The sequence below is a fragment of the Saccopteryx leptura genome, chromosome 6 (assembly GCF_036850995.1).
Source record: "Saccopteryx leptura isolate mSacLep1 chromosome 6, mSacLep1_pri_phased_curated, whole genome shotgun sequence".
In the NCBI taxonomy this organism is placed as follows: Eukaryota; Metazoa; Chordata; class Mammalia; order Chiroptera; family Emballonuridae; genus Saccopteryx; species Saccopteryx leptura.
In genome coordinates, this window is record NC_089508.1 from 79,556,191 (window position 1) to 79,574,705 (window position 18,515).

The following is an 18,515-nucleotide window of genomic DNA, read 5'->3' on the forward strand; positions in this document are numbered from 1 at the left end:
CCTTTGAGACTTGCAAGCAGGGGAGCAAGGGGCAGCAGCAGCTCCTCCTGGGCTAGCCCCGAACCTGTCTCCAAGGCCCCCTTTCTCTGACTTTCCAGTGGGCCATAGCAGGCCCGCTAGGCTCTCTGGTTGCTTCTTCTATCCTAAGTGCTTCCTTGTTTCACTGTCCCCACCTTTAATGAACATACTTTCAGAAAAAAATTTTTTTAGGCACAAGACAGATTTATATATATATGCTTATATATTTGTGTTGAGGGAGTATATGCAAATGGAGAGAGAAGCAAACTGCTGAAATTTGGTGAGTTTAGCTTGCCCACTCTTGCTCAGTGACTGAAAAATATATAGGCCTTTTTTTTTTTCCACCTTCCTGTGCTTTTAATGAGAAAAGTAATTTATTTTCTAAAATTGGTAGCTCTGTGGGGAATGTGTAGGAGCTATCCAAATTGAAGGACCATAGAGGATCCACTTAAAGGAGAAGGGCAATTGTGACAAGAAGAAAACCTTGAAGTTGTTATGAAAGTGTTTCTGCCTCATCAGACTTGGAATTTATACAGGACTCCTTGTCTGGTGCCAGAGAGAGGGCTTAGCAATCGGTTCTGTCCCAGCTGCAGTTATTTGATTGTGTTGGTAAGGAGACCAACAAAAAGAAGAGCATTGCAATAATCTAAACAGGACCAAACAAAGAGGCTGAACAAAGGTGTGTGCCACAGCCTCAGGGAGGGGTGGTGGAGGGAGAGATGTGGCCTGGCAGCATTCCGAAGGTGGGAAAAGGCAGGCTGCAGTGCAGAGGAGTAAACATCCAGGACCTGTGGCTTAGTAGCAAACACAGTGGCTGACGATTTGTTATGGTGCTGTCAGCACATCCGTTCTTGTTCAGTTTATACAATAATTGTGCACTTGGCAAATAGTGGCAAGAACTGAGACATGACCATTGAGAACTCTTGGATTGCTCTGCAGTTCTAAGGAAAAACCATGGGTTCAAACCCAGAAGCTAAGGATAGACAGTATTTTTTTCTTAACAATTTTCTTTTTTGCTTTTATGGTTAGTTGTGTAATATCTCTAGCCTTTTGCTCTCCCTTTTTTTTTGTTCCACAGTCACTTCCACATATACTCTTAAATCTCCCAGCCCCATAACCCTCATCTCTTCCCCTCTTAATAACAGCAATTGTTCAGGGCATGTTTATGGACCAGTCTGCAAACAGGAAACTCTACTTCCTGAAATATGATGGGAGTTGAATGATGCTGAATGGATAAGATGAAAATTTGTGAGTTAAGTATTCTTAAAAGATCTTTGACTGAAAGATTGTTTTGGTTTTTTTTAATGGGAGGAGGAAGGAGACAGCACAAGTGAGTGAGTGAAAACAGCTTCCATTTCACAGAAACCCAAAGTCAATCTTTTTGAAAAGCTGAACAAACCCTATAGACCCTTTATTGAATTACAGCTTTACCAGCCCACCTATTTGAAATCATTCAGTAGAGAGAGTTTTTGGTTTATAAAAAAAAAAGGCAGAAGAGGGTATGTTTAGTTGCATTTCTTGATGTGTAAGTGTCTCTAGGGACAGGCAGGAGCAGGCCTTGTTTCTTCACATTCTTGTGCTTCCAGAAAGGAAACCATTTAGTCACAGAACTAGCAGAAACAGATATCCAGACGTAATATGGACAGAGAAATAAAAGGTTTCTCAGGTCACTTAGATGTGTACCTGCTGTCCCTCTGAGTAAGGATTAGAGCAGAAAAGTGGCAGATGCCTGTGTCTGATTGAGAATTGTCAACTGAGAAGGAACCTACACATCCCACTTTCAGTATATATCTTCCCAGAGCACTATTGGATCAGAATTTAACAGTGCTTTGCGTTCTTCTCTAGAGTACTTTCCTCCTCCCATGATGATAAGCATCCTGGTTGTAGTGATTTTGGCTGCATACAGCTTTGCAGTGAGTGATTTTGCTGCTTCAATTAAATACAGTTTTCCCCTTCCCCCTTTTCTTCTCCCTAGGCAAGGAGAGCCTCATCACTGACAGTGGAAAGCTGTATGCCCTTGATGTCCTGCTAACTCGGCTCAAGTCTCAAGGACATAGGGTCCTTATCTACTCCCAGATGACCAGGATGATAGACCTACTGGAGGTAGGAGAAGGAACCTTGGGACCTAGGATACCTTGATATTTAACTTATAGAAATCAGATGTTTATGACTAATATCCGTCCTGCCTAATGAGAACTCAAAACCTCTTTGTGATTTTACTGTCTGTAAAGGAAGAGAAGCAGCGCTGGCAGATGTGAGAGTATGCAAAGGATTTCTGCTTTCTTCTTATATCAGTGAAGTAAAACACCCCTACTCCCTTCCTTTACTAGGAAAGAAATTCCCTAAAATTAAAGTAGATTAGGGCCTTGGCTGGTTGGCTCAGTGGTAGAGTGTTGGCCTGGAGTGTGGATGTCTAGGTTCAATTCCCAGTCAGGGCACACAGGAGAAGCAATTATCTACTTCTTCATCCCTTCCCCCACCTCTCTTCCCCTCCTGCAGCCATGGCTCCATTGGTTCAAGTGCATCAGCCCTGGGCACTGAGGATAGCTCCGTGGAGCCTCCACCTCAGGTGCTAAAAATAGCTGGCATGACCCCAGATGGGCTGATCATAGGCCCCGGACGGGGGTTGCTGGATGGATCCCAGTTGGGATGCATCTCTATCTCCTCTCCTCTCACTTGAAAACAATGGGAAAAAATATTAATAAAGTATAGATCAGAGCCTAAGAATTTCTTGAAAAGTCCTCTGAAATAGTATATGGAATACAAGGTTTGGGGTTACTTCTCTGTAAAAAATCAGAAAACAGCTATTCATGCTGAGTTGATGTAGCAGTTTCAACTTGACTACATATTGCAGTCTTGTGGGGTAACTTTACCAAATATTGATGTCTGTTCTCATCCTCAGAGATTCTTATTTAGTAAATTTGGAATGAGATCTAGGCATAGGATATTTAAAAGCTCCTAAGGTAATTCTAGTTAGCAACCAAAATTGACAACCACTGGGTTATAATGAAGGATACAGCTGTCTTACTGTACAGGCAGCTTTTCTGATGACATTCTCTCTGCTTTCTTGTTGTCTGAGTAGTCGCTTGATACTTGATGGAGAGGAAGTCATGGACATCGAAACAGGAGAGTGAAAGTGAGGATGAATAATCACCAACCACTAGAGTAAACTTGAGTGCAAGAAGGTTGGGAAGCCACTTGGAAAGAGGCTAAAGCACCTGGATATCAGTAGTGTATAAATATTCTCATGTTTTCCTGTGGGTTTTATATATCTCAGGTTTCCTATTCTAACCCTACTACTCCAAGGAATAGTTGGTAATGAGTGGAAATTGAACCATGATTATCCCTATCTAGGAATAAGGGAGTAGGGATCATATCAGTACAGCAGGAGTAAAGGGTAGCAGTAGGGAAGGATTTTTAGGTTTTTTTGGAAGCCAAGGCTGGCTTGCTGAACTTTGTAATGAGTTTATTTGAATTTGGTGGCAGGCTCTTTTTTAAATAATTGGGAAACTTTTTTTAGCAAAAGACATAAATAATATTTGAGGTTAGTTTAATCACTAAGTCTTATGTTTTATGTAGTATTTAGCCCCAGAATGCTATCAACAGGCCACACTTTCTGCTTTGTATTATAAGTAGGTTACTTATTTCTAAATGATGGAGAATGCTTGCTTAGCAGTGACTGTAAGTCACTGTAAGAGAGGTGGTTAAGCCATTGTATTTGATAAAAATCTTGACTGGGTTCAAGGTCGTAATAGTGATAATTTAAAACAAAAGGACAGCCTGCATCTTTAATGTTCTGTTAAAGCAGGTGATGCCAGCAGCCAAAACCATGAATTAACTCTCCTTCAGTAGGACTCTTTTTTTTTTTCATTTTTCCGAAGCTGGAAACGGGGAGGCAGTCAGACAGACTCCCGCATGCGCCCGACTGGGATCTACCCAGCACGCCCACCAGGGAGCGATGTTCTGCCCCTCTGGGGCGTGGCTCTGTTGTATCCAGAGCCACTCTAGCGCCTGGGGCAGAGGCCACAGAGCCATCCCCAGCGCCCGGGCCATCTTTGCTCCAATGGAGCCTCAGCTGCGGGAGGGGAAGAGAGAGACAGAGAGGAAGGAGAGGGGAGGGGTGGAGAAGCAGATGGGCGCTTCTCCTGTGTGCCCTGGCCGGGAATCAAACCCGGGACTCCTGCACGCCAGGCCGACGCTCTACCGCTGAGCCAACCGGCCAGGGCAGTAGGACTCTTTTTATTTAAAGATTTTATTTTTTTATTTTATGGGGTGGGGCAAGAAGTATCAACTCATAGTTGTTTCACTTTAGTTATTCATTGATTGGTTGTCATGTGTGCCTTGACTAGGCAAGCCCAGGGTTTCAAACCAGCAACCTCAGCGTTCTATGTCTACGCCTTATCCACTGCGCCACCACAGGTCAGGCCAGCGGGACTCTTTTTAGATGAAGTGCACTTGCTTGTCCTAAAGAGTCAGGGAAGTATAGATGAAATAGTGATCTTACATTGCTAAGGATTACAGAAAAAGCAGTATATTAAGGATTTTGTAAGGGAGGTGATGATCTTTCTTTTCTAAGGTTATATAAGAGTAATAGAGTCCTAAAAGTTGATTCATATTAAAGGAAAGTTCCAAGGGAAAGTGGACAAACCACCAACAAAGAAGCTAACTCTAGTAGATGAAGGTGAGTGTGGATGATTTAAGTTTGATACTGTCCTATGTTTCAGTTCCTCATCCTATATATTGCACACTTCTAAGTACATAAACATTACTAAAATAAGTAAATCAAAGTGTGAACATGAAGTTTTTTTCAGGATGAGTGCTATAATCCTTACCTACCGCAGTCACTTCCTATCTCTAATCCAGCAGGGTTTTTGGGCAAGGTGGAGGGGGAGGTTGGACTTTGCGGGTAGTTTGCAAACAAGGCAGCTTGAAAACCTTCTCTAAGTATAGTTGCATATGTCTACGGGGAATTCTGAATTAGGGGAAAGCAGATTCAAAGCCTGAATTTCACAACTGTTAACATTCTTTATCCATATGTATAACATGCATCTAGGATACTAAAGCCAAAAATGTTCCAGCTGTTATGTTTTACTGAAAAACTAAAATGAAACTGTTGTGTGTTTCTTAATACTATTCTAGTCTTTCTTTTTCAACATTAAATTTCCTAAAACTTTGTTTTTTCTTTTGTTGGGATTTTTGGCTATTTAATGTTATTTACCCAAATAAATCACATCTTGTATTCCAAGAGCATAGTCTTAGTATATATCTAATCATTTCATTTCTTTATCTTTTCAAAGTGTATTTGGAGATTTTTCAGTCATTTCATAATGGGATCTTTCAATGTAAACATCCATTAGAGCCATTTCAGCTTTAAAGCATGACCTGGTGCATGTACCCTAAAGATCATGTTATAGAAGAGCTTCTGTGTAGGTGCTTTTCCTTAAGTACACTTAACCTTTTCTTTAAAGAAATACCTTGACTCTTGCCTTGCTTCTTTATTTACAAATGTTGTGATTTTTATTTGTGTGTTAGATTTTCTTTTTTAACATTTTTTTCGGGGTTTTTTTTTCCTTTGACATCTGTACCCTGTGTGTCAGGGAGGGAAAGAAAAGCTTTCAGTAGGGTCAGAGTGAGAAACTCTCCAGGCCTTGAAGCTCTCCTGTGGAGCATGTCAGCATTGTCTTTCATGCAGTAGCCTTTGGCAGGGGCACTGTGTGTGTGTGCTTTATAGCTTTGGCCATCTGACTGTTTCTTGAGACTCAGAAGAACTAGAAGACAGTAATTCACAGAAATTTCCATTTTTTGAGAAATACTAGTTCTGGGCACTTAGCATTTGCTCAGTATTTTCTAAAGTGATTGATAACCTCCTTCACTTAGGCAAAAATCTGACTTCAATTTAAATTTCTTGTGAATATATCAGATCTTCTTCCAAATAGAATTCTGTATTCTGAAATGTTGTCTCCTTTCCCATGGTATCCATAATAGTATTTCTGGATAGGGATAAAAAAGAGACTGCTTAATATCCAAAGCCAAGAATTTTCAGTGTGCCATGGGCAGAAGTTAAGAACATAAATAGAGGAGGATATGATAGATCACTAAATGTAATATTATGGGTTTATATTTGCTAAGTCACCTGTAGGATCTTGGCTGGTAAGGGTACAATGGAAACAGACACAGCCCATGTGCAATGGGGATGGTGGTGTTCAACTGGATGTCAGAAAAACTTTTCCTACCACCATCATTTTCATTCTAGTTTGGGATTTTGCAGAGAGCTTTTTAACTCCATACATGTGACTTACATTATCTCTGGGTCGTCTCTTTTGAGACTCATTCCTATTGCATCAAGCAACTGAGTCTGTAGTTTAAGGAAATAAGCCTCAGTATTTTCTATGCAATACAATAGAAGTACTTGGAAAGGGTCAGCCAACTGGTGCTGTATGTGGTGTGATTGTTAAGTACTAAAACCCAGACAAATCTTGAATTACACCAACATATGAAAACAGTACAACTCAGAACTAAATCCAGATAATCCGTAGCTAATAATGACATTTGAGAGACTGGGTTGTATAACTTGCCCAGTCAGCAGGTACATTACTAGGGAAGGATTCATCCTGGCCAGACGTTCTATCGTTTATGAACTGGCTTCTCATAAATGTAACTTCAAGTTACCTTTGGCAGCTGTGATTCTGAACACACTGGAAAGCTGGATATTCTAAAATTGTCCCATGGAATGTAAAGCAAATTGGAGTCACTGTTGACTAACATTTCATTAGGTCTTAAGAATAAAGGACATGTGTTACAGTCATCCTATATTCTGTTTAGCTGATTTCTTTTTCATGCCAACTATGAGTAAGGCATTGTGCTAGGCAGATGTAACTATCAATTCAATGTGGTCTTTGACTGCAAGGACTGTATCTAGTGTGTGTGTATGTTTATTACAAACTCAAATAACTGTCAACTGTACCCTGATACTGATGCAAAAAATGAAGCATAAACTGCTGAACATAGCAGGAGGGATACATTTATTTCTAACAGGGTCACTTGAGGAAGGTTTTACGTAGACAGTGACATCTGAACTGAACTTAAATAGAATTTCAGCCATCAAGGAGGAGGGCATTCCAGACTAAGGAAGCCAGATATAAAAAGGCAGGGATGGGGAGGTAGAAGACATTTGAGGGAGGTGTGACTGCAGCAGGTGGTTTAGGAGGAAAAGAACACAAGTAGTTTGAAGTCAGATTATGGTGGGCCCATGAATGCCTTGTGATTAGTTCTCACTTCAAAGGACTCTGTGTTAGATATAGGAGGGATGGCTGCCATATTTCATTCACTTGGTGCAACTTACCTGGACAACAGAGAGGTTGTAATAGATGTTGAGAGGAGCCTCACTTTTTGGTGGAGTTCGATCCCAACGATGGAAAAGGGCATGTCTAGGAAAATAGTTATGCCACATCTACAGGTTTGTGGATCATACTGAGTCTTTCCCCAAAAAATGGTTTATGAAAGTGAAATTGCATTAAAGTGAATGTCAGAGGCAACTTTAAAATGAAAAGGAAGTCTCAGAATGGAAGTTCATGTTATAGACATATAAGCATTTTCTTTTATTTTTTCAAGTGCCCGATTATCCTTTCTTTATGTTGACAATGGATGAAGGTTATGGACAGAATATATTAAGAACCTTATGAGGCTTCTCTCCCCATTCCACCCTCTTTTATTCCCTAGTGTTGGTGTGCTTCTGTTTCATGTGAGAAGCAATAGAGGGGTTAAGCCAAAGACTCTGGAACCGGTCTACCTGAGTTCCAATCCTAGCTCCATTACTGCCTTTGTCACTTTACAGACCTTACTTAACATCTGTAAAATTGGAGTAACAATAATAACACCTACCTTTGAAGGCTATGGTGAGGATTAGATAGGCAAACTCAGGTAAAATACATAGAATAATGATTGTCACTTAGTAAATGTTCAATAAATGCTGGCCATCATCATTATCACTACTACTTCAAGATGAACCTAGTCCCTCTGTATTACACCATTGAGTATGTGAATGTTTGCTTTTATTTGGTATCTTTTAAGGAGTTAGAGGCACTTGCTGAACCTATATTTTGAGTTATCCTAACACTTCTGTTTCCTTGCCACTGCTATAAAAAGTAGGACTTATGGATGTGGTCCAGAACTGAGCTGTCTTCTCAACTTGTAGTCTACGGTGGTGGTTTTCAAACTGGTGGAGTAGGTTAGAGGGTAGGAGACCTAAATAGAAATTAAGCAGGTGGGGACCTGAACTCCCTACCCTCTTCAACCAGAATAGTAATGCTTCTTATCTATTTTATATTATAGGGCTTTCATATAAGATTTTGCTTGAAAATAATGTTTCAGAGCTTTAAAAATAGCATAAGAATATGTTATACAACAGTGTTTCTCAAACTTAAATGTACTTACAAGGCACACATGTTAAAATGCAAATTCTGATTCACTAGGTTATGGATGTTAACCCTCTATTCTGCATTTCTAACAAACTTCAGGTGTTGCCAGTGCTGCTCATCTGAGGGCCATCCTTGAAATAGTAAGATTCTAACAGACCCTGCTCTGCCTTTCCTCTGTAGTGCTTGTTCTTAACTGCAGATGCAAGGTATCTATTGCAGTCATCTTTGGAGCTTTTCAACAATAAACCGGTCCAGGCCCTAGCCCAGACCGACAGAATCCCTGGGGTGGGTCCATGCGCAGGTATTTTTAATCCTGGTTGAGAACCATCGCTCAAATGCCAAGAGTACACTTGTCCACAATCCCTTTGACTTCTTCAATGATTTAAAAAAAAATAGTATCTACTAGACTTTATAGGTCTCAAGACTTCTTAAATGTTAAAAGCCATAATTTTTATTTTATTAGTTTAATTGTATTAGAGATTACTGTAGTTATTGATCCACATGAATCCACTTGGGAGTACTGGTTGTTTTTTTAAGGAGGATACTAAATTATGAGACCTCTGGGAGAGGAAGAAAGTCTACATTTGGTTTCTCTCTTTGCTACTCTAAGTGGAGCTAAAGGAATTCTTGGGACAAGGCTCCAGGAAATTTAATTATTCTGGTGATTATTTTCTAAGCCTCTCAAAAGCAGACTTGAGTGAGAGATACCCTTGGTTTCTGCAGGGTACCTAATATAAGGAAGGACTGGATAATGGTTGGTCTTTCTGTCCCACCAGCCCTCATTAATGTACAGGAGTAATAAGCATAACACAGTTCCTATAAACCACAGTAAAGTCAACCAGCAAGTGGTAACCATCCAGCAGTGGTCCTCAGACATGTGAGTGTACCACAGTGAGTTGAGGAATGACTGGGAACATTGTGCTATCTTATTTTCTAACTAACCAGACTCAGTTGCTGGCTTTGAAAAGAATGTATTGTCCTGGGTGGCTGGTTCAGTAGATAGAGCGTTGGCCTGGCGTATGGACGTCCCAGGTTCGATCCCTGGTCAGGGCACACAGGAGAAGAGACATCTGCTTCTCTCTCCTCCTGCCCTCTCCCCCTTCTCTCCCTCTTTGTCTCAGGCAGCCAGTGGCTCGGTTGGTCCAAGATGGGGGTTGCCGGGTGGATCCCAGTCGGGGCACATGCAGGAGTCTGTCTCACTATCTCTCCTCATCTCACTTTAAAAAATATGTGTATATATATGTTAAGCAAGACTCTTAAAGTTGAATCTTAGAAAACCTTTTGATGTTTTTATTAAGGTAGATATTTTTAGATCAATTTTTAAAATACATTTTCAAAAGTACATTGAGAACTATCAAATCATTTGTTAGAATTTGTGTTTTTATTTTAACAAAATAGAATTGAATTGTGTGCTAAGTCATTAGATGTTTTTAGGATTATAGGAAAACTGAACTAGGAATAAGAATAGGCACAGGGCCCTGGCCAGATAGCAAAATTGGTTCGAGCATTATCCCAAAGTGCAGAGGTTGCTGGTTCGATCTCTGGTCAGGGCACATACAGGAACAGTACAATGTTCCTGTCCCTCTCTGTCTCTCTCTCTCTCCCTTCCTCTGTTGCTGAAATCGATAAATTAAAAAAAAAAAAAAAAAAAGAGGGGGCCCTGGCCGGTTGGCTCAGCGGTAGAGCGTCGGCCTGGCGTGCAGGGGACCCGGGTTCGATTCCCGGCCAGGGCACACAGGAGAAGTGCCCATTTGCTTCTCCACCCCCCCCCCTCCTTTCTCTCTGTCTCTCTCTTCCCCTCCCGCAGCCGGAGCTCCATTGGAGCAAAGATGGCCCCGGCGCTGGGGATGGCTCCTTGGCCTCTGCCCCAGGCGCTAGAGTGGCTCTGGTCGCGGCAGAGCGACGCCTCGGAGGGGCAGAGCATCGCCCCCTGGTGGGCAGAGCGTCGCCCCTGGTGGGCTTGCCGGGTGGATCCCGGTCGGGCGCATGCGGGAGTCTGTCTGTCTCTCCCTGTTTCCAGCTTCAGAAAAATACAAAATAATAATAATAATAAAAAGAATAGGCACAGGTTTTTAAAATTTACAGAAGAAATTAGGCATTTCTTTTCAGATAAACATTTGATTAAGTATCTTTTCTAAACAGTCTAGACTTTGAGAGACAGCTAGAATAACTGGTATAACCAGAATTTGTGAATGAAAGAAATATTAAATTGCTTTTTTAGCTCAGTCTTTATCTTTTAGCTGTTTTTCTGTGGCTTGGCATGAGAATGTAGACATTCCTCTATTCTGCTTTTAATTGCGTTTTCCATGTCCATTTACTTGTTTTGAAGCTATCTGCTGAAATAGGATCTAAACTCATTTAAATCTGAAATCCCACTACTCTCCTGAGTGGGAAAGCACAGGCTTAAGCAGTAAGCAGAAAAGATTCGCTTTTGTTGCCTTAGTAACAGACTGTCTATAATCAGCGTTGGTTTGATTATGGTCTAGGATTAATATATATCTCTGGCATTGTGCTAACCTTGATATATAAATGATGTGAACAGCAAGATCTACAGAAGACTCATTCATTCAGTGTTCTCACTGAGGTTAGAAGTTCTGGTTTAAAAGGCAAAACAGTATCTTACAAGAAGCCCACCTTTTGGTTAAAGTCCCAGTTTGTAGGATGTCTGTCTGTGTAGTCTCATTACTTTGTTGGTCTGGATGGCAGCATTCCCCCATTCCCCACCTTCATCATTTTTTATCTTCTTTCCTGAATTTCACCTTATCTAAAACCCCCCTACTTGTCTGTCCTTAACCCCATTCCATTATAGGGCTATACCACTAAATGTGAACATGAATATTTTTTGCCCCTCTTTGATTATCAGAGTCCTTAGAGAACTAGCTGAAGACAGAAAGAAATAGTAAAAAATATATATATTTATACATAGATAAAACAGAGTGAAGAGGTGTACCTTAATGAACATTGTCTACCAGCTCTACTTCACAGTTACCCTAGCCAGAGACCTCTGCCAAGACATGAAGGAGCTCTAAGAGTAGGCTGCCACATAACTGCACCAGCTGTGCCAAACGGTAGCAGCCTTGTGTGCTGAAAAACCCAGCCAGCTCTAAGGAGCTGTGTATGAGAATCTGGCCATAAAAGAACATTTGACCACAGAAAAGTAATTAACATATACATCTCCCAAATGTAGAAATGGTTAGTTTTTTTCAATAAGGAGAAGTTACTTTAGAACCAAAATGACTGTTTTATGGTATTTCTTGTAAGTAGGCATCTGTGTTGAATTTTTATCATATCAATAGTTTCTGTACAAATGGACTTCTTGAATTGTAATCCAGTAATCAGGAGTAAAGAAAGAGGAAATCAGTGCTTATTTGGACATCATCTGTAAGAATAATTGCAACTTCTAAGAATGCAGATAGGCCCTCTTCCATTGTATCTCTTGAAGTCTCTTCTCTATACTTAAAAGCTGTGATTCGTCTTACACATGATATTAGGAACATTCTCTGCTATAGAAAGTTACCTTGTCTTCTCTTCACTCTGATGCTTTGGCCTCAACAGTGATGCATTTTCTGCTGGAAAAGGAAGTTTAGGCTGTAAATTCAAGGACTTTAGTCAGCAAGGGTTTGCTGGGAGAAACCCTCTGGGCAAGTGCTTTTTACTGAAAGAAAACTAGATAGTCTATCTGTGAGAAACATCTGGCTGGTGACTGAGAAGCCATTTGGTTTGGAGATTTCATTTTGTTTATTTGTTTTTTGTTTTTTCTGAAACCTATAGATATCTACAGAAATAAGATTAGTTTCCAAGTTGAAATTGAGGGGGTTGTAGTCTTCAGATTACCCTCAATTTTTCCACACTGGCAGCACACTCATTTACAAATTAAATTCCTGTACTTTTGAGATTGCTTTCTCCTCATTCTGGATGTAATGACTTGCCTGCTGTATGAATGAGGCAGAAGGTGGGTAGATGCTTGTGGGAACTGGAATACAGTTATTTGCATCAGACTGATTATTTACTCTTGATTGGCAGGAATATATGGTTTACAGGAAGCATACCTATATGAGGCTTGATGGTTCATCAAAGATCTCGGAGAGGCGGGACATGGTTGCTGATTTTCAGAACAGGTAATTTTAATAGGAATTAACAAAAATCCTTATTTTGGTTTTTCTCTAGTGCTTGAGATAGTGAGTTTAAAAGAAATACCAATACTTTTAAGATTAAGTGATCATAGTAGTTCCTGCCATTTTAAGAAGTAGCTAAATCTGCTTATAGCAGCTCAGATCTTTGTGAGAGAGAAGAAATGAATACTTGGTAATTATTGTGTTTCAAATCTGCTTTCTTACCTAATTGGTGCTAATTTCTTTGGGCGATAGAAGTAATGATTTCTGAGTATGGAGTAAAACCCTCCTCTATGTGAATAATATATATGTAGAAAAAGTTCACAAGGCGATATTCCTAAATGTTAACAGTGCCTGTTTCTGGGTCTTAACTTTTATACTTGATTTTAGTTTGTTTTTGTTTATGTGTTTCACTTTGTATGAGTTTTTTAAAAATACCTTCCTTTTTCCTGCTTTCACTTCAGCGCTATAGTATATAGTGCAGCGTGACAACTTGTAGTCGTGTGCAATCTAGTTAGTTGGCAGCTCTCAGTTACAGTACTCCTACCTGATAATGAGCCTATGAAATTTCAAATACTGCCTGCTAGATACTGATGGCTTACGGGGCCATAATTATCCTAAGTGCAGGTTCTCAATGTAATAAGCAGAGTCTGGTTACTGCTCTCTCCAAGGAGAAAGCCAAGCTTTGCTAGTGACAGGTCTGCTAAACTCCACTCTTTATTTTCTTCCTTAAACCTGGAGAACTAAGGAATAGAGTAGATCTTAATGTTCTAGAAATCTGAACATTCTGAATTTTTGGCCTTTAATTGCATAATCCATTAATATTTACTTTAGAGTTCTTGGGGAGAAAATTAAGCACATAGCCATTGTACTTAGGTTACAATTAAAATTTTTTTTTTTAGTTTTAATGCATAGCTTACTTCAAATGTAAAATAATTTAGTTTAAAACAAATCCATAGTTCAACATAAAATGTCCTCTATGAGAGTTTTTGCTATTGCACAATCCTTTACAGTAGAGCACAGGTAAGGAAATATTTCCTGACATTTTGGTTAAGTGAGAGGACTGGAGACAGAGAGACAGACTCCTACATGTGCCCTGACGGAGATCCACCAGACAAGCCCCCTACAGGTGATGCTCTGCCCATCTAGGGCCATTGTGGGGCAACCGCACTATTTTTAGCCCCTGACGTGAGGCTCCAGGGAGCCATCCTCAGTGCCCTGGGCCAACTTGCTGGAACTAACTGAAGCATGGCTATGGAAGGGGAAAAGAGAGAGAAGGAGGAACGGGAGGGGTGGAAAAGCAGGTGAACACTTCTGTGTGCCCTGACCAGGAATCAAACTCAGGACATCCACATGCCAGGCCGAAGCTCTACCATTGAGCCAACTGGCCAGGGCCTGTCCGCAGATTTTTAAATTGATTATTTGAGACATATATAAGCCTCCTAGCCCCATCACGTTGTTTGCCCTCCCAAAAAAGTCTACTAGCTAATCTTCATCTTTTCATGATTCTGATGAATCACAGATGATTCTGAAGTCAAATGAAACATATCTACTGTGTCCTTACCTACTCCAGCCTAAGAGCACTAACAGACAAGAATCTTACATACAGCCTGACCAGTGGTGGCACAGTGGATAGAGTGTCAACCTGGGATGCTAAGGTCCCAGGTTCAAAACCCAGAGGTTGCTGGCTTGAGCATGGTATCTCTGGCTTGACTGTGGGATCTTCAACATCCTGTGATTGCTGCCTTGAGCCCAAAGGTTGCTGGTTTGAAGCCTAAGGTTTCTGGCTTCAGCAGGGGGTCACTGACTCAGTTGAAGCGCCCTGGTCAAGGTACATATGAGAAAGCAATCAATGAACAACTAAAGTGCCACAACTGTGAGTTGATGTTTCTCATCTCTCTCCTTTCCTGCCTTTCTCTTTCTCTCTCACTAAAAAATGAATCTTATGTACAACATCTATAAACTTTGTTTTTCCCAAGGAAACAGGCATGCCAGCACCTCTGTGAAGTGGGCACACTGGTATGAAGTGGCATGAGTTGTTAAAAGAAATGCCATTAAATAATGGGTATTTCACCTGCTACTATTTGCATTTATTTTCCACTAATATGTTTGATATTATACCTTTGAGGATCTCATTAACAAAATTATTTTTTTCTGGCAATAACTGGCATCATAATGTTATAATAAAATACCTGTTGAGGAAAATTTGAGAAATATTTAATGAAGAAAATAAAATTCACCCACAATCCCATTACTAGTAACATTTTAGAGTATCCCTCTAGTTTTGTTTTGTTTTTTTAGCAAGAGACAGACAGACAGGAAGGGAGAGAGATGAGAAGCATCAATTCTTCATTGCAGCACTTCAGTTGCTCATTGATTGCTTTCTCATATGTGCCTTTACTGGGGCGTTCCAGCCAAGCCAGCGACCATGGGGTCTCTGATCCCAAGCTCAAGCTGGTCAGTCTGTGCTGAAGCCAAATTAGCCCATGCTCAAGCCGGCGACCTCAGGGTTTCATAGTTGTTACTTCTCATATGTGCTTTAACCGGCAAGCCCAGGGTTTTGAACCCACGACCTCAGCATTCCAGGCCAACACTCTATCCACTGTGCCACCACAAGTCAAGGCCCTCTAATCTTTAATGTGTATGTGTGTGGTTATATTTACATGTTGATACCATGTTATAGATATGATTGTGTGTCCTGATTTCTTCTACTTATTATATCATAAACATTTTTACGTATTTAAAAAGTCTTTGTAATCATTTTTAATTACCAATATTTTATTATGCTAGGTGTAGTAAAATTGTTAACAATGGTGAGTGAATATCTTTGTTTATAAAGCTTTGTCAGCATTTTAGATTATTAATATAGATTCAAACAAGGTAAATCACACTGAGTGAAGGGATATGAACATTTAAACTGTGCATATTGTCAGGTTGCTTTCTAGAAACTTCTAGTGATTTTAGTTTCTGAGTTGTAGAGCTATAGCTGTTCTTCTGGTTGACCCACTTCCCAGAAAACTGGACTATGAGATCCAGAGCTCAGTATATTTTAGTGACCCTTTAGTGGGAAAAAAAATCAGTAGCTATATCTAATTAATAGTTCCTAAAATCTTTTTTTTAACAGTATATTTCTTTTCATTTTTATTTATTGATTTTTATAGAGGGGGAGAGAAACACCCGTTTGTTGCTCTGCCCATTCGTGCATTCACCATTTGCTTATATGCACCCTGATCAGAGATCAGGTCCACAACTTTGGCATGGACACTGCTCTAACCAACTGACCTACTTGGCCAGGGTTCTCCAAAAATCTTTTATTTAACTTGTGAAGCAGTAATTTGGGTAATCCCAACAGCACACAATAGTTTTTAAAAGCTTAGCTCCAAAAGAGTAGAGTATTTTTACCATTGAATTGTAATACTCTTTATGTAGTAAATACCTTATTTTACACAGCTTCTCTGGGAAACCTCACTTGACTTTTCAACCCTACACCTGAGAATTACTTAGGGAGCAGTGTTTTTTAGTTTTTAGAGTCAACATCTGAATAACCATTACTTTAATACCCTGCATCTAATATTAGGCAAACTAACATCTCCTTTCCTGCCTACATTATGAGCTAAATGATTAGAGTTGGGATTATGGCTAAGAACTAATTCCCTATATCTCGTGTGAAGAAATGAACTGTGCCTGTGCTGACCAGACTCCTTGAGATGGGGGGAGGTTCTGAGTGGCTACAGTAGGCCAATATATAGAGAAATAGACAGCTGCTTTTGAAAACATAAAAGCATGCTTTGCCAAATATTTTCATTATTGTTAATGAAAAGACATCAAAAGAAAAAATTGTAGTTTCACCTAGAAAGCTCCGTGGCTCAAAGGTCAGCCAGAGTAAAGAAGAACTCCTGTTATAAAAAGCCATTTGCGTTCCCTTCATACAATATTTATTTATTAGGGATCCTTCCAGGAAAGAGTCTGACTGAGACTAAAGACTGTTTGCCAGGATGTCCTGACTGGGCAACATTCAGAACATGTGACCAGTGCATGATCTTAGAAGCCATTCACAAGGTCTTTGCTCTGGGGTTCCTTTGCCTTAGCTTCACTTCTTCCTACCCCATGGTATTTACCAAATGGATCCCCAATTATCTAACCACTCAGGGTGGGCCTTGGAAAACATGAGGAAAAAATGAGTGTGCTGTGGATTTTTCTTTCTTGGTGAGAGTGTTGTAGATTTCCAGTGTCGTCTTTCATGCTGGCCCAGCAAGTCTTTATTTACTGCAGTCAGCTGCATGCTCAGTACTATTTGGGTATTTTGGTGCAAAGTAGCTTCAGTGGGTGATTAACTCAAGAAGAGTAAGTGTATGACTTAGACATTTCTTTACAACATGATTTTGTAGACTACCTGGAAGCCTGTTCTCTAAGGCCTCTTGCATCACAGACCCTGAGTTGAGATTCCTTTTCAGCCCCCTAGAGGGCACCCAAACCATCATGCCTTAAGTTTTGCTAATTTATTTTTACCTAGATTCTGTTCACTAGTGGTTTTATTTGTTTTGTTTTGTTTCTTTCCTGTGTATAGTTCCTATTTATAAGTGGTTACCACCTCTGGGGTCTTATCTGTCTGGCTGTCCAGACTATGGAAATGACTCATTTTTTTGCCTCTACCTTTTCTTTTATTGCAGTTACCAACTGCCTTCTACCTCCTTCCCTGTCTCTCCTTGTTCCCCAGCCCCCACCCAAGCTGGACTTTTTCTGGAATTACCAAAAAAGTTCTAGCTATTGGGTGACTCCGTCAGTTCTCACACAAGTCAGGGAGAGAAGCCTTTGACCCCTGACCTCACCTTTGTACTCACCAAGAGAGGGAGAGATGTATGGGAAAGAGCAATCTTCTCAGGGCAGGAGTGGGAAAGGTTATTCTGGAAAGATTAGTACAGCCTAGAAAGCTCAATTTTTATTTGAAGAGTTAATTGTGGTTAAGTATTCTCCTTTGGGCTGTGAGAAATGAAGCTTCCGTTTATATCATCCCACATCTATGGGAAAATGTTGTTTATAAACTGACAGATAGATGCCTTTTAACTTTTTGGTTTGCCCTGTATGATTTAATCATGAAAAATGACATCTTATAAATTATATAAATAAAATTATGAAATATAAACTTCATGATAAAATTAAAGGACAAACAGTAGAACTTCCATAACAGTACAGAGTTTCTGGAATCATGTCCTACAAGACACCGCCAAACATGCTTCGTTATCCATGCGTGCTTCTAGGAAAGCTGTGTCTGATTAAATGCAGATAATGAACAGATTTCTACTAGGACCTGTCCAGCTTAGTGATTAACCAGGATGCTTATTTCAGAATAGCTTCTTCTCTGATATTCATGTTTGCTGTTGATGTCATCACTTAAGTCACTTCAGCTGCATGCAAAACATTTCTATTTTATATCCAGGAAATAGACCTTCAGCAGTCAAGTGATGGTATCAAGGATAAAAGCATCCTGATGTCAGCGTGCTTTCCTATTTTTTTTTTACTTGAATCCACAGAATAAAATTAATTTTACATCGGGATTTAGTACCTGTATACCATATCTGATATTTCAGAAAGTAATACTTCTCCTTATGACCTGGGATGATGTATTATAGTATTTTCTAATCTGTTCTATTTCTTTCTTTAAATTATCTCTTAGTCCTGGGTCTTAGTCCTGGGATCTTGGCTCATTTTTCTGAGACTGACTTACTTCATCTGAAAACAAGTGCTTTGGAATTATAATTAATACTCAAATTACTGGAAGTTATGTTCCAGGGGAAGCACCAGAAAATACTGATTTATTTGTCTCCTTTGTGTGAACTACAAATGGTTTGACTTGTTAAAAATATGACTGTTGGCCCTGGCCGGTTGGCTCAGCAGTAGAGTGTCAGCCTGGCGTGCAGAAGTCCCGGGTTCGATTCCCGGCCAGGGCACACAGGAGAGGCGCCCATCT

General features: G+C 40.1%; 1 protein-coding gene across 6 annotated transcripts in view; it reads left to right on the forward strand.

Annotated features, from left to right (window-relative positions):
- INO80 (INO80 complex ATPase subunit) overlaps positions 1-18,515 on the forward strand; it is a 174,984-nt gene that overhangs the window by 134,136 nt on the left and 22,333 nt on the right. For all 6 annotated transcript variants that reach the window (XM_066344251.1, XM_066344246.1, XM_066344245.1 and 3 more), the window contains 2 exons: positions 1,994-2,121; positions 12,459-12,553. In XM_066344251.1, the coding sequence (XP_066200348.1) occupies positions 1,994-2,121; positions 12,459-12,553 (223 nt within the window). The remainder of the gene's footprint in view (positions 1-1,993; positions 2,122-12,458; positions 12,554-18,515) is intronic.